General features: G+C 34.0%; 1 protein-coding gene across 4 annotated transcripts; it reads right to left on the bottom strand.

Annotated features, from left to right (window-relative positions):
- LOC133186853 (prolyl 3-hydroxylase 1-like) lies at nucleotides 1-27117 on the bottom strand. 4 transcript variants are annotated; one of them, XM_061322211.1, is made up of 19 exons: nucleotides 26612-27117; nucleotides 25652-25804; nucleotides 24117-24297; nucleotides 23867-23992; nucleotides 20644-20780; nucleotides 19448-19549; nucleotides 18819-18968; nucleotides 15713-15769; nucleotides 15437-15587; nucleotides 15089-15191; nucleotides 14419-14491; nucleotides 13915-14149; nucleotides 13220-13326; nucleotides 12801-12896; nucleotides 10112-10225; nucleotides 4254-4404; nucleotides 2158-2269; nucleotides 1765-1843; nucleotides 1-485 (listed from the first exon to the last, which is right to left on the bottom strand). In XM_061322211.1, the coding sequence occupies exons 1-19, from the start codon at nucleotides 27053-27055 to the stop codon at nucleotides 21-23; spliced, it is 3036 nt and encodes a 1011-aa protein (XP_061178195.1). In that variant the 5' UTR covers nucleotides 27056-27117; the 3' UTR covers nucleotides 1-20. The 4 variants fall into 4 exon arrangements, with proteins under 4 accessions (XP_061178195.1, XP_061178197.1, XP_061178196.1 ...); XM_061322213.1 differs by lacking the exon at nucleotides 10112-10225; XM_061322212.1 differs by lacking the exon at nucleotides 12801-12896.
- Nucleotides 27118-27157: the final 40 nt, after the last annotated feature.

The following is a 27157-nucleotide window of genomic DNA, read 5'->3' as shown; positions in this document are numbered from 1 at the left end:
TGTTTTAAATTCATTTAATCTCATAATTCTTCATGATCTTCATTCTCTTTTATTTCTGAGTTAATTTTTTCTTGCCTTTCTTTATCTTTTTCAGTCACTTTTGATTCATTTTCTACATCTTCCTGTATTGGAATAACATCAGAATATTCTTCATCCAAATTACTTGTGTCTTTATTAGGAAATTTATTTTTATTTGTATCAGTCTCATGATTCCCTTGCTGAATTCTGTTTGAATGACCGTTTTGGTTTTCGTTCTCGTCATTATTTCCTATTTCTATTTGCTCCCTTGTTCGTGTTCTCCCTCGAACAAAGGTTCCGTCAGCCATCTTCTTTTGAGCCTGGAAACGAGCCAACTCCTGTGTGTTTGGATCCATGGTGTACCACATGGCTATTGCACATCTCCGACCTTTACGAACTGCCTTCACTCCATGGTAATCCCCAGCATTAAAGCCCACCATCCTACCACACTTAGGGGATATGCTTATCTGAAATAAATTATTCACAATTTAAGGAACTATCTAATGCAAGTACAATCAAGCCTCGTTATTCTGGACGTTTGTGTTCCTGAGCAAATTGTCCGGATTAATGAAGCGCCCAGATAACTGAAACATACTTGGTACATGTAGTATATCTAAATAAATAAAATGTTTCCCGCATATTTCGTCTGGAAGGCGAAGCGTTTGCATTATTGGCGTCCAGACTAATGCGACTAATCCACTTTCATTCTGAAGTCTCTGGTTTATCCTACACTATATCAATAACCGGAAGCTGTTATATCCCGTCTATAGTCTTAATATGTCGTGAAGTAATTTTCGAGGAATAAACGAGTGGTTTATATTAAAGAGGCTTGATGAAGGACGTCTGGAACAATATATTTGAAAAGGGAAATGTCTCTAGAAGCGAACTATGTCCTATTGAAGTAGGTTAATGATTGATAAAATTGTAAAATACTGGCTTGAAGTGGGGTGCCTGAAATTCAGTTAGGTACCTTGTGGTAAAAATAAGTAGCAATGGCCCGTATACGAAAAAAAGTGCAGCCGTGCAATAACCTCATGAAAAATTAACGCTTCTAAAGAATTTAGCTTTATTTGAAACACTACTGCATAACCGTAGGAACCGGGGGGGGGGGGCACGGGGGGGGGGGGCGTGGCCCCCCCCCCCAAAAAAAAATTTTGCCGATATATAGAGTACTATAGAAAACATAGCTACTATATGCTTGTGCCCCCTCAATAAAAACGTCTGATGACCATTTTTTTTTTTAGCTTGTCAAGGAAATTTTTGGTAGCTGATAGTGCCCCTTCAACTGAAAATGTATGGCTGTGTCCCCCCCCCCCCAAAAAAAAAACAACAAACAAACTGAAATTGCTTCCTACGGGCCTGTACTGAACAAACTAACTTTCTTAAAAAGGAGAGGTGTACTAGTGAAGAAAAGTGTTGAGTATACATAGAAAACATTTCTTGATAAACCATGTAACTAAATTAATTCTTCAACGCAATTTACAAGCAATGGAAAATGTTCTTTCCTTCATTATATTAAGAAATTTTTACGAAAATATGCCACAAAAAAGATGCTGGTGTGGTATCAGCTGTATTTAGCAGCAGTTCATCAAAAAACTACTACATGTAGTATATTAGTAATACCAAAATATGATCTTTCACAAATTACTAGTGCATTTCTTATTTGTAAAATTGACTTCTTCCAATCTTCTTCTATTTAGGATAATTAATTAATTACCCATAAGCAGATATATTAGCAGCACAAACCTGCTCTGTTTTATTGTCATGGGCAAAAAAGAATTCCCCTCCCAGAAAATCTTCATGTCCATTCAGATATAACACGGCGCTGTAAAGAAAAATAAGAATCAAGAATAAAGAAAGGAATCATTCAGATATAACACAGCGCTGTAAAGAAAAATAAGAATCAAGATAAAGTAGAGTTAGTAATCAATAAGATATAACACAGATGAAGAAGAATCAACATAAACTCTGGAATCTTGTCACTGAAATACTTCTTTGATGTATCATGGAAATAAGAAGACTATATCTGTAGAGTTGAGCTATTGCCTTTAATTGTTCTATTTTTTAACTGTACATCAAGACATTTAAGCTTAATTTTTATAATGCATGTATATGCAATGTGAAGAAACAAAACTGGACCTATAGTCTCTTGCAATGTATGCTGGGAACTGACGCAGACAGGATCCATCTGGCTGAATCTGGCAGTTGTCAGCATGAACAGGATGACTCAAATCTGATCGCTCTTCTTCATCTGAAGTCACAAAAAAAACAGTGTTTCCTACTTAATTTCTATTTTATTCATAATAGGAGAAAAATTGCATAAATTCTACTACTATAAAATTACAAAAAATTTATCAACATTTTTTTGCTGAATTTTTTAAAAATTACCACAAAAGCTATATTATTAGCATAAAACACTTCACTGAAACTAGAAATGTAACTAAAAATGAGTGTCTTGAAAAAGTTCATACTAAAAAGCAATAATTCCGTGAAAAGTGGATCATAGGTCTAAAACTTGTTCTTTAACTCATCATCACTCCAAAAATTCAGTTTCAATATCTACAGATGCAACAAGATAAGGTATATAATGAAATTTTCAAAAACAGCAGTAGAATTCAGTTTGATGAGGGTCAATGGGGGAAAAATGATACAGGAGGCCAAAGGCCCTTAACGGTCTGATTATAATACAACACTAAAGAATCCATATAATAGAAATTTAGTTACTATATGAGAAACAAAATAAAGTTGAAGATATGATGCTCAAAAACAATGAAATAGGATGATAAAAGGATCAACAAAATAGTCTCAGCACCAACTCAGAAAGTAGATCTATTTACTTTTTTTGTATGTGCCAGTGCTAACTGTACACTCATTTATCATCGTACAATACAACCCATGTTAAGGATTCATTGATGACAATTTGATAATCATATAACAAATCAAAATAAGCTAATAGAGGAAGATGTCTACTCAAAAACAATAGAAATGGGGCAATGAAGGGTAAAAAAAATAGATAGTCTGATAATCTGCAGAGACTCCGAAAGTAGGTATATTTACTTGCATGTATACCCAGTATGTCAATATTATTACTAAACTCCCAAAAATATCTGCCTATCCTGTCTTTAAAAATAATATTTTTGGAATTAGACTGTAAGGTGATTTTGTCTAATTTTATTTGTTTATTATTTACAAAAATCTGACCATTAACCCTATAAAAATACTTTTCAAATTATACATAAAAATTCTTGAATAATTCTTTTATTCAAGTGACCTATCAATTACATTATTTACAATGATTAATTATCATATATAAATAAGGAAAAGGGAAATAACTTCTCTCAAAGCAGAGTAAAGATGGCCTTACATGATCAACAGAACCCTGTCTTAGCACCAGAACCCCTGACAAGGGCCATGAATGTAACAATTTTGAAAGAGACTCCTTGCTTATCAAGCACTTAGTTTGTCTGCTTCATTCCCTAGAGTTTCAAAGAATTTAAAATGCATTTTCACTATATAATCAATAGAGCCCCCACCCTTACACCAGAAACCCTGAACCTGGGGCCATGATTTTCAATATTTTGGTAGAGGACTAAATGCTTATTATAATCATGCCAATAGTTTGACTGCTTGATGTCTGGGAGTAAAGAGGAAGATTTTTAAAGATTGCATTAATTTTGATGGTTTTGACCCCAACCGGAGACCACAAAATTAATAATTTCATAATTTATAAATTCATATTTTTTGTTCCCCTTTGTCCAAAGATTCTATTTACCAAATCTGGTTGAAATTGACTAATCCATTCCAGAGAAGAAGCTGGATATGCTTTAAAAATGTTGAAACATATAGACAACTGGGGAATAATGAAAACAGATAGCAAAAGTTCACCTGACCAAGTGACTATCTGCAACTGATCATCATATACAATTATTTGTACAAAAAAAAATTCTAGTTAAAAAAAAAAGATTTCACAGTGCTTTATGTACTATCTGTTTTTAGTGTATCTGATTAGAGTTGTCTTATCTTTACACAGCAGGTTCATTCCTGTTAAATTGACTTCTTAGTAAGATCCAACCCTATTTAGAGGTTTAGGTTATCTTAACACAGCATTAAGTTTGATATTTTCCCTGTTAATCAGGATTAACTTCTCATCACGTATTACCCCAGTCTGGGCAACTGTCTATAACTATTAAGCTGTACCCATAACAGTCAGAAAATCACATGGATAAACTCCATACCTGTGACAGCTTTCCGACAAACTAAGTGGGTAAAGTCAAAATAAAGGGGGCGAGTCAAATTGAAAAAGTTCTCCACAAGAAGGCGAGCCCGCTCACTGGCATCTAGGTACAACTGTACCAAATCTTTGGATAATTCCCCTGATTGTGCAAGCTAAAATATAATACAAAATTTAATATTAACAAACAAATTTTTAATACATAAGTTTTCTTTTTGAAAACAAAAATATAATTTCTTCTAATAATTATACACCGGTATTTATTTAACTTGTAACTTGATAAATTAGGTAAAATAAAAATGATCAAGTGTATGAAAACTAGTTTATCAGCTTTATTAAAGTAAACTATTGACAATGTTCTTATCCTGTGACATTTATCAAACAAATCACTAAACTTATCATTGCATTTGTGTGTTTCATTTTAAGTACAGTAAAAATAGGGATACTGTTCTTACATTGCAAATGAAAAAAATTTGGTTAAGATAACAATGGACAAACATTCTAGAAGAAAAACTGGGTTACTGCGCCTTGGAAAATATGTAATTTTAGAGATTAAAATTGAACATAATGAAAATAATCTCTTAGAATAATAATTTTAAAAATGAAATGTGTATTTGAGAAAAATACTATATAAAAAAAAATACAATACATTGAAATAGGTAACAATAATTAAAGAATGATGATACTAGTATCATGTCCCGAAAGTGAATTTTATCTTTATGTCTCTTAGCTGCAAAATTGTAAGAAAAACAAAATGCCTAGGCACTACAATTCTTGTGTAGCAACAAAATCCAAAAGCATGACACCTTCATTCATTGAACTCAGTTCTGAAAGTATTGAAATGTCTGGGTGTTGTAAGATGAAACACATTCAAGGCATTAAGCATCACTCTTAGGGCCGGTACACACGATAAGGCTTGCCTTATAAGTCATAGAACTTAAGTTCTTGCCTTACCATGTGTATGCCCTTAATACACGGTTTTTCGAGCCTTACAAGTCTGACTTAAAAATAGAACACTGCTCTATTTCCTAATACAAGACTTAGCTGAAATTTTCTTCTCAACCAATGAAAATCATTCGCCCAAATGTCATTCTATTTTTATCAAGCCATACACATGGGTATTTGAAGTGAACACAAATTATTTTCGAATAAGCTTATGAAAATATCCACAAATGTTTCTGTTCAACCTCTTCCTCTTTTTGTTAAGAAGTGTGTATGTACTTGTTGGTATAATTATTACAAAGTCCAGTAATCTATTCTTCTATTTTAATGACCGAATGCACTATTTATGGCTGGAAACACGTGGGATTTATGGAAATGTTGTATATAATCTTGTAAGTCTTGCCTTAACGTGTGGACACGAGAGCCGTACATCCTGCAAAACGTAATGTTTTAGACTTATGAGGCAAGCCTTACCGTGTGTACCGGCCCTTAGGTACATGTAGTAATGAAATTCCAGAGTTTATAGCTCCTCCATAAGACACTGTGTAGTATAAGAGGTCACTCATAAACAATAAAATTCAGCTTTACATGTAGGTAGTAATGAAAGACATGAGCATGCAGGTCATTTATCTCTCCTAGAAAATGGCAAAATACCATTGCATCAACCCTAAGCTTTGCTCCTAGGTAGTAATGAAATGTCTGGAAATTAGTTTCTCTCCTAGGAAGTAAATGCCTTGGAAAAAGTTCACCCCTATATACATGTAGTTTGATAAGAAATGCATTCTCATTAAGATTCAGTGTTAGGTAAAAATGAAATGTCTTGGGTTTATCTTCACTCTTACTCTGTAATTATATGCCTGGACTTTAAGTTTCATCCCTATGAAGTTATGCAATATACCTTGACATTTTTATTCTATGGCAATAATGGATGCTTTTGCAATAAGCTTCAATCCTAAGTAATTATGAAATTCCTTGACAAATTGTTTACTTCTTATGTAGAAATGAAATGCCTTAATCTTTATTCCAAGCTAGAGATAGTAATCATTTTCTCACCAATGTATGCTACACTTATAAAGGACAGGTAAATGACAGGTAAATCCTCTGATTGTTGGTTTGTTTAAATATCACATGCAATATTTACTTTTTAATAACATGCATTCTACAGTAAGGTTATTGCCTTGAAAACTGTCCATTGAGATTTATCCACAGTGACAATGTCAAATACACTGATAATGTTAAATGTAATACATGTTATATAAGTGGGTTCTACAAGGTACAAGAGTTCACACATGATTACAAAACCTACAAAGAATTTTTATAATTATAATAGACTCAGACTTTTTTTTTAAAAAACCACAAGACAAGGAAGACAAAAAAAAAAAACAAAACAAAACAAAACAAGAGGCCCATGGGCCACAGCGCTCACCTGAGTAATTTTGGCCCTGCTGTTCTTCACCAGACTTTCCCCCATGTAATACACCTATTGTGGTCCCATCCTATCCCAGGGGTCATGATTTTAACAATTTATAATCTACACTACCCCAGGATACTTCCACATTAGTTTCAGCTTTTCTGGCCCTGTGGTTCTTGAGAAGAAGATTTTTTCTATATATTTCAATGTAAAACTTGGATTCCCTATTGTGGCCCCGCCCTACCCGGGGGGTCATGATTTTAACAATTTAGAATCTACACTACCCCAAGATGCTTCCACATTAGTTTCAGCCTTTCTGGCCCTGTTGTTCTTGAGAAGAAGATTTGTAAAGATTTTTTCTATATATTTCAATGTAAAACTTGGATTCCCTATTGTGGCCCCGCCCTACCCCCTGGGGTCTCGATTTTAACAATTTAGAATCTACACAACCCCAAGATGCTTCCACATTAGTTTCAGCCTTCCTGGCCCTGTGGTTCTTGAGAAGAAGATTTTTAAAGATTTTTTCTATATATTTCAATATAAAACTTGGATTCCCTATTGTGGCCCCGCCCTACCCCCAGGGGTCATGATTTTAACAATTTAGAATCTACACTACCCCAGGATGCTTCCACATTAGTTTCAGCCTTTCTGGCCCCGTGGTTCTTGAGAAGAAGATTTTTAAAGATTTTTTCTATATATTTCAATATAAAACTTGGATTCCCTATTGTGGCCCCGCCCTACCCCCAGGGGTCATGATTTTAACAATTTAGAATCTACACTACCCCAGGATGCTTCCAGATAAGTTTCAGCTTTTCTGGCCCAGTGGTTTTTGAGAAGAAGATTTTTTAATGACCCCACCCTATTTTTGTCTTTTCTTGATTATCTCCCTTTGTAAGGGGGCTTGGCCCTTCATTTTAACAATTTAACTTCCCCTTCAGCCAAGGATGTTTTGCGCCAATTTTGGTTAAAATTGGCCAAGTGGTTCTTGAGAAGAAGTTGAAAATGTGAAAAGTTTACAGACGGACGGACAGACAGACGGACGGACGACAGACAATGGGTGATCAGAAAAGCTCACTTGAGCTTTCAGCTCAGGTGAGCTAAAAACAAGAGGCCCATGGGCCACAACGCTCACCTGAGTTACTTTTGCCCTGCTGTTCTTCACAAGACCTCCCCTTTGTAATATTTATTGCGGCCCCGCCCTACCCCTGGGGGCTATGATTTGAACAATTTAGAATCAACAATACCCAAGGATGCTTCCACATAAGTTTCAGCTTTTCTGGCCCAGTGGTTCTTAAGAAGAAGATTTTCAAAGATTTTGCCTATATATTTCAATGTAAAACTTTGATTCCCTATTGTGGCCCCGCCCTACCCCCAGGGGCTATGATTTGAACAATTTAGAATCTTCACTACCCAAGGATGCTTCCACATAAGTTTCAGCTTTTCTGGCCCAGTGGTTCTTAAAAATAAGATTTTCAAAGATTTTGCCTATATATTTCAATGTAAAACTTTGATACCCTATTGTGGCCCCGCCCTACCCCCAGGGGCCATGATTTGAACACACTACCCAAGGATGCTTCCACATAAGTTTCAGCTTTTCTGGCCCAGTGGTTCTTAAGAAAAAGATTTTCAAAGATTTTGCCTATATATTTCAATGTAAAACTTTGATTCCCTACTGTGGCCCCGCCCTACCCCCAGGGGCTATGATTTGAATAATTTAGAATCTACACTACCCAAGGATGCTTCCACATAAGTTTCAGCTTTTCTGGCCCAGTGGTTCTTAAAAAGAAGATTTTCAAAGATTTTTCCTATATATTTCAATGTAAAACTTTGATTCCCTATTGTGGCCCCGCCCTACCCCCAGGGGCCATGATTTGAACACACTACCCAAGGAAGCTTCCACATAAGTTTCAGCTTTTCTGGCCCAGTGGTTCTTAAGAAGAAGATTTTCAAAGATTTTGCCTATATATTTCAATGTAGAACTTTGATTCCCTACTGTGGCCCCGCCCTACCCCCAGGGGCTATGATTTGAACAATTTAGAATCTTCACTACCCAAGGAAGCTTCCACATAAGTTTCAGCTTTTCTGGCCCAGTGGTTCTTAAGAAGAAGATTTTCAAAGATTTTGCCTATATATTTCAATGTAAAACTTTGATTCCCTATTGTGGCCCCGCCCTACCCCCAGGGGCTATGATTTGAACAATTTAGAATCTACACTACCCAAGGATGCTTCCACATAAGTTTCAGCTTTTCTGGCCCAGTGGTTCTTGAGAAGAAGATTTTCAAAGATTTTGCCTATACATTTCAATGTAAAACTTTGATTCCCTATTGTGGCCCCGCCCTACCCCCAGGGGCTATGATTTGAACAATTTAGAATCTACACTACCCAAGGATGCTTCCACATAAGTTTCAGCTTTTCTGGCCCAGTGGTTCTTAAGAAGAAGATTTTCAAAGATTTTGCCTATATATTTCAATGTAAAATTTTGATTCCCTATTGTGGCCCCGCCCTACCCCCAGGGGCTATGATTTGAATAATTCAGAATCTTCACTACCCCAGGATGCTTCCACATAAGTTTCAGCTTTTCTGGCCCAGTGGTTCTTAAGAAGAAGATTTTTAAAGATTTTGCCTATATATTTCAACGTAAAACTTTGATTCCCTATTGTGGCCCCGCCCTACCCCCAGGGGCCATGATTTTAACAATTTAGAATCTACACTACCCCAGGATGCTTCCACATAAGTTTCAGCTTTTCTGGCCCAGTGGTTCTTGAGAAGAAGATTTTTAAAGATTTTTCCTATATATTTCTATGTAAAACATTGATTCCACATTGTGGCCCCGCCCTACCCCTGGGGGTCATGATTTGAACAATTTAGAATCTACTCTACCCCAGGATGCTTCCATATAAGTTTCAGCTTTACTGGCCCTGTGGTTCTTGAGAAGAAGATTTTTTAATGACCCCACCCTATTTTTGTCTTCTCTTGATTATCTCCCCTTGTGAGGTGACTTGGCCATTCATTTTAACAATTTAAATTCCCCTTCACCCAAGGATGCTTTGTACCAAGTTTGGTCAAAATTGGCCCAGTGGTTCTTGAGAAGAAGTCAAAAATGTGAAAAGTTTACAGATGGACGGACAGACAGACAGACGGACAGACAGACGGACAGACGGACGGACGGACGACGGACAAAATGTGATCAGAAAAGTTCACTTGAGCCTTCGGCTCAGGTGAGCTAAAAAGCTCATGTGTACATAGCTCAAAAGATGTAAGAATAATTCAATAAAAATACTCCTAACAAACTTCAGTATGAAACAAAAGCAAGATTGTTACTTTTTACATAAGAAGACTGCAGGTGTAAATATAATTTTATCATTTGAAACATTAACATGATTGAATGCTCTTAAAATGAGTCCAAAATATTTAAAAGGTTGACAGTCATCTAGAATGTAAAGAATACTTTTGTTCATTATAGGGTGTGTGAATTATATAATCCTGATGTCTTTGCTGAAATTACAAACCTGAGTTGCCCTACCAACTGTCAAGCCCTCGAATATTTCGTGTTTAGTGTGTGGTGATATTTTGCCGACCTGAGATGCCGTCCCTTTGTAGCCATCTCCCTGTATTCCACCTCTCTATATTAAGATAATACAATCAAGCAAAGTCAAAATCAGCCATAACCACTCCCAGCAAACTTCATAAAATCAAGAAAATGGAATTCAAGAACATTTGGAAACTGAGAAAATCCAAAAGTCAATGTTTTTGATTTTCAGTTCATTTTAGAGTGTCAGTATTGCATTTTCAAAAGTTCAAGATCTTGGTTTAAAATCCTTCTAAAAGGACTTGCATCTCTTTTAAACTGATTTAATTGGAAGGTAAAGAATATCATCATCATCTTGATTTCATTTCTTTAGACATGCAACAAAATTGAATTAAATGCCAACCCCTGTAAAATTTACAGAACTGATGGGAACTGTCTATTTAAAAAAGAGAGGTAACTCTCAGTGCAGTTACAAATATCACTAGCATACTGACATTATTCTACAGATTAAGTAAAATTTTCAAAAAATATGTATTCAATGATTATATGTAAAAAATGTTCAGGAAATTTGAATTTGGCAGTAACCTTGAACTCGATTAATATTTAATCAGATGTCAAATTAGAAAGACCAAAACAATGATCTTGACCTAGTAGTAATTCTGAATTCCATCAGATCACTGATATTTTCAATTGTTTTTTTTGTTGTTGTTAATAATGAAATTCATGGCATCTGGCAGTGTAACTTGATACAGACAGACAGATAGACACTTGACAGTGATCCCTCTGTGTCAACCATGTTCACCTCAGAACACAAAAAGGACATTTATGAGGGTAAGAGTAAACATTGGTCATGAGTACCTTTGTATAAACATTAATACACAGTACTACTTAGTATGTCTAACTTACCAAAACACGCCAAGACCTATATCTTAGTAAAAGGTACACACAACAAAGAGTTATCTGATTGTTTGCTATGAACAACACATACATAGTAACATAATTATATATATATAGGATCTCCCATGATTTGTAGTTGGATATGATTTTTATCCAACGAGTTGTGTGTTTTTTTTATCCCTGAGCCTTGGCAAGGGGATAAAAACACACAACGAGTTGGATAAAAATCATATCCAACTATAAATCATGAAAGATTCTTTTTATCCCATGTTTAATACTTCACAACCAATGTTTTACACTGTTTTATATAGGACTCCACTTTATTTTACTTCATTGCGCTAATGCAAAAACCATTGTGACGTCACAACTGTGGATTATGAAAAAATTATCCAATGAGTCATATCCACGGGATAAAGGGGTAAACATGGGATAAATAGATGTATATATAAAAAATGGCAAATCCTACTGAATTTAAAGTTTACGTGACCAAATATTTTACAAAACCAAACATTTAAAAACAAAAAGAATATGGAATGTTTAAATACAAATATTTGAATTATATCCTAAAACATGCAATAATGTTATTACAATATGAAACCCTAAAGTATAAACCTTACCTATGACAAATAATATACATAAAATGTTTGATAATAAAACACTATTAGTCGAGCATAAATATTAACAGTGGGAAAACACTGTAAAAATAAACTGGGAATAAAAAGCGAGCTGGAAAAGCCCAAATCTATAAACCCAACAACAGAAACGTACACATCAGTTTGCTCTTAGATCTATCATTACTGTGTTTTTGAAATTTCAATGGTCAGTTTTATTCTTTCTTTCTTCATAAAGCTTGAATAATAGCACATGAATATTGTTTCTTTGGTTTCTAATTTGTTTTATTATATTGCTTGTATAAATAATTAAGCAAACACAAGAGCTGGGATTTCATCAAAGCTCAACATTTTCAAGAAATTTACATTATGTCAAGTAGCCTTGACCTTTCTAAGTGCAACTAGGTTAAGATCATTACTTGACTACCACTCTTCACAAGCATTCTAAATGTTAACCTCTTATTTTATTTTAAAGTCTTAGAGCGATGATACACCAAAAGGTCATAAGCAGCCTTTTGAGTCATACATATGAGGTTCTATTAGAAAGTTAAAACCAAGGTTTATTTTTATGCATTTGAGCACTTTCATACTCTTTGACCTTGCCCAAATGACCTTAATTCAGGATGATAGCTTACAGAAATACCATAAGCAACCTTTCTGTCAAGCTTAAGTCAGTATCTCTGGACTACAATATAAAATGCCTAGAAGACAATTTTACATTTTGATCCCATTGACCTTGCCATTGAACAATTGACCCAGGTGCCATTGAACGACTGATGTAGGTTCAAGGTAATGAGACACTGCAAGGTCAGGGGCAACCTGAAGCTTCTTCTATCTCCGTGTTGTAAAGAAATGCCATGCTCTAAAATTAAAAAAATTTGATCCCCATGACCTCCTTCGGGCTTGTTGTGTTCATGGCACATCCTCAGGCATTATGCAAAGTAAAAACTTCTAATATTTCTCCAGAAAAAAGTTATAGCCTGAACAATGATTGGCAAGCAGACAGATGAACAATAGACTTGATGATTCCTATATATCTGGGGGGTTTTTGGACTTTAATTTCTACATATAGTTATGTATACAAAATTTCTAAGAATTTGAGTTTTCTGATGTGTAGATTTCTATAAAATTTGAAGCTTGTCTCACACTACCCCTGTCTACCTGCTTGGCTCTGTCATCTGTCAGACCAGTAAACACTTCATTTTGTGTAAATGGTGACCTTTCACCCCTGTAACCATCCCCTTCTATACCACCAGCCTAAAACGGGGGTTAGTCATTGTGTACCAGTATCTTAGCTTCTAACAAAAAATTATGAATCCAAAAAAGGTTCAATGGAACAATGACAAATAAATAATTTATTTTCTTTGAAACAGTCCTGGAAGCTAAAAAATTAACTTAATATTTAAACAAATACATTTTAATAAGCAAAGAAAAAATCTAATTATCTTCCCTTCCATACAAAGATTCTTCAACAGTCTATAAATAATATGTGAAAATAGTATCAATGATGGACTAATCATTAAAGTTTATTTTTCTAACCATATTTAAGACTTCAGTCAAAACCTCTGGCACAGTCTTACCTCTAACAAAGACATCAGGTTTTGACAATCTCCCTCATTCATCAAACCATCAGCTACAAATCTTTCTTCTCCATGCAATTCCTCCCCACTCTGAACAATGGTCACACCTAATATAAAATGTTATTTAAAATCATGTAACACAAACTTTAACTTTAAAACAGCTTATTTTTTGTATAACTGGCATTGGGTACCAAGGATACTTGTGTAAAAAGTGGGAGATCATGAAAGAAAATTAAAATTCAATTCTAAGGATTTTAGGAGGAAAAATTCTACAGAAAAGGGCAAAGCATGTAAGTATACTTGGGTACAAAAGACCAATGTCTTCAGATAATAGAGCAACTGTATGGTACATGTAAGTGGGGTTAAGTCCCAGCTTGATCATTGCTTTCTTTTTCTCATAAAACACTGTTAATAATTATTGATCAAATTCAAAGTAGCTCAATTTTGATTAGAACATATGTATACCAATGTTCCTTTGTGTGTGACTAATCTTTAAAAGTTTCATGAAAACTGCAAATGTGAAAGCTTGTCACCTTGTACATGTAGAAATTGTTTTGTATCTTAAAGGACAGGCAACTTAATTATGAGTACCCATGAAAGAAAATTATTGAGAAAAAATTTGAAGGGAAAAGTAGGTGCAAAGGAAAGATGGCTCATGCTGGTGGAAAAAAAAATCTATAGAGGGGATAGCTCACCTTTATGTTTGAGTTCATCCACCCTCTTTAGATGATCAATATTGAGTTTCCTGACTCGGTCTTCATCAAGGTCATTAAGAAAGGTCATGGCTTGACGATATTCGGGATTGTCCTTGTCTTTCTCAAGGGCAAAAGTCATAAATATAACACATCGCTGAGAGGCTGGCTGTGTAACGGTGTGTCTGTCTGTGGCCTCAAACACTGTAAAGAGCCCCTGTCTGGGGGATACTCCTGCCTGAGGAGAGAGAACATAAAAGTACTGTACACAATAGCAATATCTAAGGAATGGAAGCAAACTCTTGAGCATTAAAACAATGTATGCTTAAAATTCATAACTAAGAAGATAACAAGTAACATAACCCCTACAAAACAAACTTATTTAACAATGAATTTTAGAGTAGAAAATCATCATCTGAAAATTGAAGACATTGTAAGCACAGCTTGCGAGTAATGCTGAATACCATAGGTTAATGGAATAAAAAAACTCTTTCAGACAGTACGTACCACTGCAGTGTTCTTCCTGTTTAAGAATACAGTCTCCCCTCCATCTGTCACATTATTAATAAACAATACAGCTCTGCAAAACGATAAATTCCACGTCAAAATTTAGTAACAGCACATAAAACAATAAGGTATAGATATGTCAAATATTTATCTAAATATATTATTATTTCAAATCATATGTATATTTCTTCCTTTTTAGACTAAACAAAGTCTTATATTGTTTTACATTGTAATACATAACCATTGCAAATAAATCATCAACATTTATTCTACCAGCATATATCAATTGTACATTGTACGTTGCTTCCTATTTTTCCTAGATCCACTCCCATGCAGACTTTTATATACACAGTAGTCATCTAGATACCAGTATTCTATGACAGATTTCAACACTCCTAGATCCATTCCCACACTTACACATACCAGTAATCATCTAGATACCTGAGGCCTGTTCAGCAGAGCGAACGTTCGCAAGCGCTCGCGAACATTTCTGATTGAGGGATAAGGAATTTTGGCGAGCGCTTGCGAACATTCGCTCTGTTGAACAGGCCTCAGTACTCTGTAATAGATTTCAACACTCCTAGATCCATTCCCAGACTTACATGTATTCATCTAGATACCAGTATTCTGTGACAGATTTCAAAACTCCTAGATCCACTCCTAGACTTACATGTATTCGTCCAGATTTTCTGTGACAGATTTCCATGCTTCTTCATCCACACAGCTCCCATCCTCTTGAGGGAAACAGCTGCCATCTTCTGCATTTTCCAGGTCTTTCCAAAATAATGACAAATTGAGGGAATAAATATAAAAAATAAAATTTCAAAATTCATCAATACATTTTTAAAGCATGTGTCATATATTTTTACATCTTAAGCTTTTCAAGGAAACTCATTTTATTGTTAAAGAAGAATGTCCAATTCTGATCAATATCTGAATTACATAAAATGAAGATATAGCAAAAGGGGAGTAACTCTTGTCCATTATCTGCCAATATATTAATAAATACTATGTGTACCAGGATCAGTAGGCCCTCTGCACACTAATTTAGTTTCCTTGGTGTAGAAGCTGGTCTGGTTGTAGAATCTGGAGGTAAACAGTCTGACAGACTCGCTTAGTTTTAGTAACAGTCGGAGTGAAATCTCCAGATCTGGGTCCCCCCTCACAGCCTGCACAGATCACCCATCACAATTATACACAAAAATCAACTCAGAAACTTATATAGGAATTTATTGTGAAGAATTTAATGCAACCAATATGAATTATGCTAAAGATTTTTCTAAATAACCAATACCTCAATAGCATTTGGAATAGAAATTGTCTTTACACCAGACGAATCTGTTTTTGTGGACTGAAAATAAATAAAATCACAATAAAGATTATAATTATCACTGTTATATCATCTCAAACATTAGATCTCATTGAGTAAAGAGACAGAAATCATCAACATCAAAGAAGACATCTCATTTCCTCTGTTTATTTAAAACCTGTTCTCCTAAGGTTATCCAGTTCTTCAGATAAAGTTTCTCTAGACTTTGAAATTTATCAAACTGATGACAAGTTAACGTTTCATTTATGATGCATCTTTCTAAGAATTCATCATGAAGATAACAAAAATATAGGTCAATAAAATTTATATGAATATTTGCAAAATTATGGAAATTGCATTTATAAATGGAACATTTTTCTGACAATCAAAATGTAAACATTTTGACTGTACGAGGGGTGATCAAAAAGTTCGCGAACTATTTCTATATTTACAAAACAACAATTCACATCAGAATGAAATTTGGCACACATATAGTCATACACATGTTCTATAAATAACAGATGTTAAATAATGTTTTGCTCCGTGTTTGTGACGTCACAATGTGAAAATGACGTCAATATGTAGGTCACTTGTGACAAAAAATGGTTGATTCAGTCGTACTCGAACAATGAACGGCTGTAAAGTTTAACGTATATCTTGGAAATTCCTTTGCAGTAGAATATGATAATTTGTACAAGGTTTATGAAGACAAAAGACTTACCAGAAGTTCAATCATTAATTGGATTGATTGTTCAAGTGAAGACAGGGAGATGGTTAAAACTGATGTTTGTTCTGTTGTCAAGCGAAAGCAAGCCGGGGAAAAAATGTGTCCTTAGTTGAGCAATTTGTTACAAAACATCGTCAAGTTACAATTACAAAAATAGTTGAATATCTTAACAATAATATAATTATTAAATCCCTAAAATATCGGTTACTTTAGACTTTAAACATATGAGATATGATAAAAAGAAGGCACCCACAGTTTATCCACATTGGATAAACGACACTCCCAGGACAGAGGACTCGGGTTGTGATGGGTCACCATACTAATTGTGGGAAGGGATATCCTTATCCACCCATCCAGTTGCCAAGATTTGGCCATTTCTGACAGATAGACTGTTCTTGTTATAAAAAATAATTTCCACGGTAAGAACTATAAGACTCGGAAAATTCTTTTAGCTTCTGTGAACAGACTGCTACAGAGCAGGTCACGTGACTGCCTGGATCACGTGATTCGCGCATGGGCAAAACAATGGCAGATGTGCTTTAAAATCGGAGAGGACTACTTTAAAAAATAATAAACACTGAAACCTCATTTTATTTCTTTTAAGGAATTTATTCAATTAGTTCGCGAACTTCGTAAGTGATAATGCAGTATTTCAAACAAGAAAAAAAATGCATTTCATAATTAATTTCAGAGATTGTTGACTATGTTTAAGTCAGAACATACCATGTTAAATTAACAGCATCAGAATAGAAGATAAAAATGGGTTTATAATACAACTTCCTGTGTATTTTACATTTTGACTGATTGTTAAGGTACCCTAGCCTGGCTAGATTGAGTAATTCCTCTGATTGTTAAGGTACCCTATCCTGGCTAGATTGAGTTATTCCTCTAATTGTTAAGGTACCCTTCCTTGGCTAGATTGAGTTATTCCTCTGATTGTTAAGGTACTCCCTACCTTGGCTAGATTGAGTTATTCCTCTGATTGTTAGCGTACCCTATCCTGGCTAGATTGAGTTATTCCTCTGATTGTTAAGGTACCCTACCTTGGCTAGATTGAGTTATTCCTCTGATTGTTAAGGTACCCTACCTTGTCTAGATTGAGTTACTCCTCTGATTGTTAAGGTACCCTATCCTGGCTAGATTGAGTTATTCCTCTGATTGTTAAGGTACCCTACCTTGTCTAGATTGAGTTATTCCTCTGATTGTTAAGGTACCCTATCCTGGCTAGATTGAGTTATTCCTCTGATTGTTAAGGTACCCTAGTAGGGATGGATATCGGCAAAAATTTCGTATCGTGATATATCACGATTTTTTCCCAAAAATATCACAATAAATCGTAATATTTTTACACACTATTTTTACTAGAATTTCAAATGAATTTACATAGTATTTGTTAAAAATATGCTATAAAAACATAACTTTATTTTTTAAATTTTTATTCATTTAATATAAAGCATGTTTGGACGCCGTTGTTTAACTGTTTTCAACATTTTTTACACTTCCTGTAATTGTCATTCAATAGTTTGAACAAATTAATGAATGATTTCCGGAATTTATAGTTATGTACCAAGTACCGGTACTTAAGTCTCCGTATCACGATACGTATCACACAATAAAAAATCGCGATATACCAGTATACCGATAAAATCGTGCATCCCTATACCCTAGCCTGGCTAAATTGAGTTATTCCTCTGATTGTTAAGGTACCCTATCCTGGCTAGATTGCATAATTCCTCTCATTGTTAAGGTATCCTACCTGGGCTAGATTGAGTAATTCCTCTGATTGTTAAGGTATCCTACCCTGGCTAGACTGAGTAATTCCTCTGATTGATAAGGTACCCTACCCTGGCTAGATTGAGTAATTCCTCTGGTTGTTAAGGTACCCTAGCCTGGCTAGATTGAGTAATTCCTCTGATTGTTAAGGTACTCTACCCTGGCTAGATTGAGTAATTCCTCTGATTGTTAAGGTACCCTACCTTGGCTAGAATGAATAATTCTTCTGATTGTTAAGGTACCCTACCCTGGCTAGATTGAGTAATTCCTCTGATTGTTAAGGTACCCTACCTTGGCTAAATTGAGTTATTCCTCTGTTAAGGTACCTTACCCTGGCTAGATTGAGTAATTCCTCTGATTGATAAGGTACCCTACCTTGGCTAGAATGAGTAATTCTTCCTATTGTTAAGGTACCCTACCCTGGCTAGATTGAGTAATTCCTCTGGTTGTTAAGGTACCCTACCTTGGCTAGAATGAATAATTCTTCTGATTGTTAAGGTACCCTACCCTGGCTAGATTGAGTAATTCCTCTGATTGTTAAGGTACCCTACCTTGGCTAAATTGAGTAATTCCTCTGTTAAGGTACCTTACCCTGGCTAGATTGAGTAATTCCTCACTCTGCTCATCCCTCAGGACCCCCTCTGCTGTAAACCTCTCCCCCTTCAGCTCCTCAGGGTTCTGGATCACTTTTATACCCAGTTTCTCAAAAATTCCCAAGTAGTGACCTCTTTCTTTATCATTCTACAAGTATAAATAGCTTTTATTCTTAAAATATTTCAAGGCCATGAAAAGTATTTGTAGATATAATACAGCAATGTGAGAGTCACCATAGGATCCATGCAATTCAATGCACCAATATTAAAGGTTAATGATTATATTTATGACTATGAATTTTCATCTCACACAAAGACACAAGGACATTCTACCCATTAAAAAGGGTTTTTTTCTGTAATTTTGAAAATTTCCTGATAGAATATGGAAATAAAAAATTATATCAAAAAAGATTTAGGATACCATTTAAGACAGAGATTTAAGACGAATTGTATTTTGAGTTTAATAAAGGAAACACAGTGACAGAGTTATCTCTCATAGTTGAGAGTTATTGCTCATTGCTCCATCAAGACAAGAATTGTTTTGTAAAATTTTATATGACAATTCAAATGTACATAGTACAGTGTCTTACACATGTCTAATAGGATGACAATGGCAGGCAGACTTACTCCTTCAGAATCATCAACAAAATCGTCTAGTATATCATCAGACTCCAGGTACTGTAACAAAGACTCCAGTTTATTCCTCATCTCTATGTATTCCACTGCCTCCTACAAATAAACCACTCAACTTCATCAGATCCTGCTAGCAACAATCCTAAGAATTTTTTGTCAAGTACATGACATTGTATATTTTTAGTATCTACACACAGTTTAAAAAGAAAAAAAAATGGGGGTCAATTTGCTTCTTTTGGTGCATTTAATGTGATCTTTTTGCACTGTAATTGTGTCTTACACAATAATCTTTTTTTTTAAAGTTTTTCCTCCAATATTTTTTATCCAAATAAAATATGGGACCAAATACAGTCTTATTTAAATATTGAATTATTATTGTTTGAAATATGTAGTCTCATAATTACAAAGGTGTGTGCAAAAAAAACAGAGTAATGTGTGTTATATTATCTAACCTGTCTGTACTCACAAAATGTCATTTTTCTGGCATTGAAAATTTAACAAGCAATAAAATTATTTAAAATTATTATTAAGATTTTACTGAATTTAAGCAGAATGATCAAAGTTATCTTATATATTCAGAAAAAAAAAATGGGGCTCTGTGATGAAAATTTTGAGATATTACCATACTAAAAAGTGTTCATTTTAAGCTAAAATTGGGGCTATTTTTCTCTGGACTTTCACAATATATTTGCTATTCTTAATGGTTAATTTAATTTATAATTCAGGACCAGCAAAAAATATCACACTGTGCAAGATAACTGTGTAAGCAACCTGCATAGAAGAATAGAAATACAAACCCAACAGTGCCGTAAATACTATGAAAAACTGATCATTTCTTCTAAAAAAAACTTCTGCCACAGAGTATAGTTCCCCCCTTAATGCTTTTTGTATAAAATTTAATTTCAATCATGGGTTTATAATTGAATATAGTTAAATTGGCATTGTTTAATCCAATTTTATTGAAAGAACTAAAATATGATGCAGAATTTTAGAAATAGAGGTCCAGAAAAAACTCTGCTCAAAAAACTCAGATCTACATGCCACATTTTCAAGAACTAATGTACTACTTGACAATGTACAAGTACACTATCTGTTACCGGAATTAAATGATTAATACTAAACTGTACATACAAATCTAGATCCCAATCAAGTAAGATTTGACCACATATAGATAAGAACTTCATTATTACCTTTCTAGCACTGAGGTGGGAGTCATGGTAACCCAGCCTGGTGATAAAGTAGAGGCGATTACGTAGCATGTCCATGTGGGAGGAGTTAAATAACAGGAATGCTCCAATGGCCTCTGCTGCTCGGTCCAAATCACCAGCTAGGAAAATAAAGACACATAAATACTGCAGGTAACAAAAGATTTTAAGAATATATACTTAGGGTGTTATTATTGGGAAGCAGACCTACTATCAGTGGTAAATTGCAACAAGCTTTGGGAGTATGCATGATATATGCCAATATTTAACATAATGCTTATTAAAATGACATACTATGAAAAACAAAGTAGCTATGGGCCTAATAAAATGAGCTTTGATGGCTCACACATTTTTTATGAAAAAAAATATTGCAACATACTATAAATGCATACTATGACAGATGTAGAAATACCTAACATACTTTAAAGGCATACAAAGGCGTACTGTATTGAATAGACTTACAGTGACATACTTTGAGAGTAGGCATACCATCTCAGTAGAAAACACACTATATGATATACTTTGATACGGGTATACTATGTCAGAAATAAACACACTATGGTATACTTTGATACTGGGTATACTATGTCAGAAATAAACACACTATGACATACTTTGATACGGGTATACTATGTCAGAAATAAACACACTATGGTATACTTTGATACTGGGTATACTATGTCAGAAATAAACACACTATGGTATACTTTGATACTGGGTATACTATGTCAGAAATAAACACACTATGACATACTTTGATACTGGGTATACTATGTCAGAAATAAACACACTATGACATACTTTGATACTGGGTATACTATGTCAGAAATAAACACACTATGACATACTTTGATACGGGTATACTATGTCAGAAATAAACACACTATGGTATACTTTGATACTGGGTATACTATGTCAGAAATAAACACACTATGGTATACTTTGATACTGGGTATACTATGTCAGAAATAAACACACTATGACATACTTTGATACTGGGTATACTATGTCAGAAATAAACACACTATGACATACTTTGATACTGGGTATACTATGTCAGAAATAAACACACTATGACATACTTTGATACTGGGTATACTATGTCAGAAATAAACACACTATGACATACTTTGATACTGGGTATACTATGTCAGAAATAAACACACTATGGTATACTTTGATACTGGGTATACTATGTCAGAAATAAACACACTATGACATACTTTGATACTGGGTATACTATGTCAGAAATAAACACACTATGGTATACTTTGATACTGGGTATACTATGTCAGAAATAAACACACTATGACATACTTTGATACTGGGTATACTATGTCAGAAATAAACACACTATGACATACTTTGATACTGGGTATACTATGTCAGAAATAAACACACTATGACATCTTTTGATACTGGGTATACTATGTCAGAAATAAACACACTATGACATACTTTGATACTGGGTATACTATGTCAGAAATAAACACACTATGGTATACTTTGATACGGGTATACTATGTCAGAAATAAACACACTATGACATACTTTGATACTGGGTATACTATGTCAGAAATAAACACACTATGGTATACTTTGATACTGGGTATACTATGTCAGAAATAAACACACTATGGTATACTTTGATACTGGGTATACTATGTCAGAAATAAACACACTATGACATACTTTGATACTGGGTATACTATGTCAGAAATAAACACACTATGGTATACTTTGATACTGGGTATACTATGTCAGAAATAAACACACTATGACATACTTTGATACTGGGTATACTATGTCAGAAATAAACACACTATGACATACTTTGATACTGGGTATACTATGTCAGAAATAAACACACTATGGTATACTTTGATACTGGGTATACTATGTCAGAAATAAACACACTATGGTATACTTTGATACTGGGTATACTATGTCAGAAATAAACACACTATGACATACTTTGATACTGGGTATACTATGTCAGAAATAAACACACTATGACATACTTTGATACTGGGTATACTATGTCAGAAATAATCACACTATGGTATACTTTGATACTGGGTATACTATGTCAGAAATAAACACACTATGGTATACTTTGATACTGGGTATACTATGTCAGAAATAAACACACTATGACATACTTTGATACTGGGTATACTATGTCAGAAATAAACACACTATGGTATACTTTGATACTGGGTATACTATGTCAGAAATAAACACACTATGACATACTTTGATACTGGGTATACTATGTCAGAAATAAACACACTATGACATACTTTGATACTGGGTATACTATGTCAGAAATAGACACACTATGACATACTTTGATACTGGGTATACTATGTCAGAAATAAACACACTATGACATACTTTGATACTGGGTATACTATGTCAGAAATAAACACACTATGACATACTTTGATACTGGGTATACTATGTCAGAAATAAACACACTATGACATACTTTGATACTGGGTATACTATGTCAGAAATAGACACACTATGGTATACTTTGATACTGGGTATACTATGTCAGAAATAAACACACTATGACATACTTTGATACTGGGTAAAAGTGCAGAGGTAAAGACAATGTAACATACTTTGATATAGGCATGCTCTGACATACTTTGATAGTACATTATGACATATTTTGAAAGTAGGCATATGTCAGAAGTAGACACATTATGACATACCTTAATAGTAGATATATATCATAAGTAGACACAGTATGACATACTTTGATAGTAGGCATATGTCAGAAGTAGACACAGTATGACATACTTTGATAGTAGGCATATGTCAGAAGTAGACACATTATGACATATTTTGAAAGTAGGCATATGTCAGAAGTAGACACATTATGACATACCTTAATAGTAGATATATATCATAAGTAGACACATTATGACATACTTTGATAGTAGGCATATGTCAGAAGTAGACACAGTATGACATACTTTGATAGTAGGCATATGTCAGAAGTAGACACATTATGACATACTTTGATAGTAGCATATGTCAGAAGTAGACACATTATGATATACTTTGATTATTAGGCATATGTCAGAAGTAGACACATTATGACATACTTTGATAGTAGACATATGTAGGATGTAGACACATTATGACATACTTTGATTATTAGGCATATGTCCGAAGAAGACACATTATAACATACTTTGATAGTAGGCATACTGTAGATAGTGGTAATGTTCCTCCAGGAAACCTTCCTCGTGATCAGCAAAAACTCGACTCAGCTTGTACTCACAGTCCACCTGACATCTCAGTATGGGAATGTAAAGCTCTGTTCATTAACAATATATATAACTATATGTTTTACAATAACATCTTATAAATTTGTGGGCATCAGAACTTTTTTATCATATGAACATCTCTACCAAAAAGCATTCTTGTTAATGCCAAATTACCTGCAAAATAGTGAAAGAAGTCAGTCAGATGGGAAGAAGCTGGAATGACTAATTTGTCTTCACACTGGAGTCGACATCTTTGTTCCTCTTCATAGAATTCCTTTAAAGCCCTCTCAAAATGTTCAATGACACCAGTCCAATTGCTTTCATCATATGCAATGTCTCCAAGGATGTGAGATGCCTTTTAATATGAAAATATGGCATATAAAGTTAGTCTGTAAAATTGGATAAGGAGGAAACTGCAATCCCAATATATTTCGTGCTTAATGATTGCTATGAATATAAATGGGGAGACCATCTGACAACTCTCAAATGACTTTGATTATATTACAAAGACAATATTTTTTTGATCAGAACATTTTTTTTTTATTATGACCTTCATTCTAAGTTTACACTATCTGTATGTTTCCATATAATAATATACAAGTTTTTGTTGTAAATGCCTACTTTTCCTCTCAAACTCACATATTTTTCTAAAGAAATTAGGCCATTCCAAGTTTTTTCTCTGTTTAGCGTCCACCCATCTTTCAAAAACCTACCTACCTATTCGCAAAAAACACACAAACCAAAAAATAAAACACAGACTTTATATGTCTTAAAAATAATGTTACTCAAAGGATTTGATTTTATTAATCTATTTTTCTCATAGAAATATCTTCTGTTTGGTAAAATTAAAGTATTAAATGCTTAAAATATACATATGACATTCTAGTGAGAAATATTTAAAGAACTTGACAAATTTCCAAAATTTTGACCAAAAAAATCAATTTTAGGACTCCTGATTTCGTTTGTTTTTTCTGATATGGGGTGTCAAAAACCAAGGTGCACACGGGCGCTAAACATAGAAAAAACTTGGAATGGCCTTAATAAAAAAAAAATTTTAAAAATCAAAAATTGTAATAATTAAGTGTCTAAATATCAGTGTCCTGACAATGTTGTGATCCTGACCTGTGATACAGTGATTCTTAATCAACTTCCTTCTTTCCATTTAAGAATATGTTAAATCTAAATTTGTAAATTGATAGGATAATTCAACTTTCACCTGAGTTAAGTCAAGGCTCAATGTAAAATTCAGGAGATATCCTAAAACTGAAGTGATATTTATTATCAGCTGAATTTAAAACATTTTGGACAAATATGGTTTCAACTGCCTTCATGGGTGGAGGAAATTTCAAATCTAAACAATGAACAATAACATGTACTCATAATATGTCAAGTGCAATAACTATGTGAATATATTCTAAAGAATGTTTGCATTCATCATTTGTTACTGCTATGCATACATGGCATGCCTCACAAAACATACAGAATTTTTTGGTTGCCTATTCGCTAAAAATTTAAACTGGTATGACATCTCAAAAAAAAAAAAAAAAAAAAAAAGATGAAAAGCATGATTATAATATTGAAATATTTTAACTTTATTCAAAAGATTTTCAAAGTGTGCATAATATACAAATACATGTAGTTAAAAAATCGATTTGAAAACTTGAAGCCTTTTCATCAACAGAAGATAAATTTAGAGACATGACCTTTACCTGATACGGTTTTCTGTCAAGGTCAGTAATTTCCTCATCCTTGACCCCGAATCTTTCTCTGTACAGCTGGACATTATGCTGGGCATTTATGTCATGTGGATGTTTTAAATAATAAGTAAAGGCTGCAGAGGCAGCTTGGGGATAATTCTTCAGCTGAAAAAATAATGATTCCATAAAGCATCTGTAAAATTAAACAGGCATTTACCACATCCTCCATTGAACATCTGGAAATCATTTAGATTCATACATAATTTCCCAGGGTTTTGTAACTAGAATTATCCTTCCTCAGACTAAATCATCAAAATAAAGATAGGGAAATACTCTCCTACTACTGTAACAAAGATTCATTTCTAAAAGAATTAGAATTGTTCTCCATCCTCTTTTAATGGATGAAAACAATTATAAATAAGTAATTGGTAGTTCACAATAAAATAACTGGATAAATAATAATAATGATTTTTTCTATGTATACAGGTAGAATAAAGAAGAAAAATAAAAACTATTATGGAAAATTGATTGTTTACATTCTTAATACACTGTAATAAGATTATACCCTCCTGGGCTAATCATCATTCAACAACTGTATAATCTATCTGCCAGCCCCCTGCCATGAAATCTCCTGCAGTCATCATCAAAAGATCAAGATAAGGGTTCATGGTAAATCTATTTTCTAAGATGTAAACAATCTCACAACGCTCACATGCAAGGAGATAAATTTACATGAATGAATTTTCAGTTCGAGAGAAGCCAGAAAAATACACCCCCCACCCCCCCTAAATATAGCTGTAGAAATCTTCTTTTTTATTTATTTTCAAGTGTCCATTATTAATTGTCCTTTAATATTTAAGAAAATCACAGTAAACACCCCCCTTTGACAAAAGCATAGCTGCAGATCTACAGATTTCAAAACTATACAACAGGAGTTATTTCCCTTTATATCGCATTTTCAGCATCTCTCACCTCATATTGGCAAAACTGAATAAACTGGTAATGTCGTCCATCTTCAAAATCTTTGTCTATCCTCACAGTGTTTGAATCGGGAAGATGTTCTGGTCTCCCTCCAAAAATTCTTATAAAACATCTTTTTAAGCATTTGGATTGATAAATAAAACTTTGAAAAATATTAATTTCTAAAATATCTAACACTTTTCTAGAATTCGTAAGTTTTTCTTCCAGAGTGCTGTTTTTCCTTCTACACTCAACACGACAGTTAATGGCATTCTTATGGTAGAAATGGTAATCTTCCAATGCTTTCTCGAAGAGAGTGTTTGCAACGGTGTAATTTTTCTCCCGGTGATGCTGAACTCCCAGTTCATAAAGTCTGTAATAAGTCACCAAAGGATCTTCTTCCAGTGCTTTAATAGTTATCAAAAGTGACACTGTACATAAAATTACGGAATGCATCGTTTAAAAAACTTCCAGTTACATGTAACTTACACGATATCTACACGCGTCTTACGATGAGATCACAGTCACATCAACGACTTTTGGGATAGTCCCTCGCAC

This window comes from Saccostrea echinata, unplaced genomic scaffold (genome assembly GCF_033153115.1).
Source record: "Saccostrea echinata isolate AGI-Se365-2 ecotype Australia unplaced genomic scaffold, CSIRO_AGI_Sech_v1 ptg000014l, whole genome shotgun sequence".
Classification (NCBI taxonomy): domain Eukaryota; kingdom Metazoa; phylum Mollusca; class Bivalvia; order Ostreida; family Ostreidae; genus Saccostrea; species Saccostrea echinata.
Note: the sequence above shows the minus strand (reverse complement) of the source record. Positions and strands in the feature narration are given on the sequence as shown.

What these genes read in the sequence shown, in the direction of transcription:
- LOC133186853 (XM_061322211.1), bottom strand. Translation starts at nt 27,055, where the DNA reads ATGCATTCCGTAATTTTATGTACAGTGTCACTTTTGATAACTATTAAA. An exon ending in TTCAGTTTTGCCAATATGAG is followed by an intron (nt 25,805 to 26,611) that starts GTGAGAGATGCT and finishes TTATTTTTTCAG; the next exon opens with CTGAAGAATTATCCCCAAGC. An exon ending in CAGAGGGCCTACTGATCCTG is followed by an intron (nt 15,192 to 15,436) that starts GTACACATAGTA and finishes TATTTTGGAAAG; the next exon opens with ACCTGGAAAATGCAGAAGAT.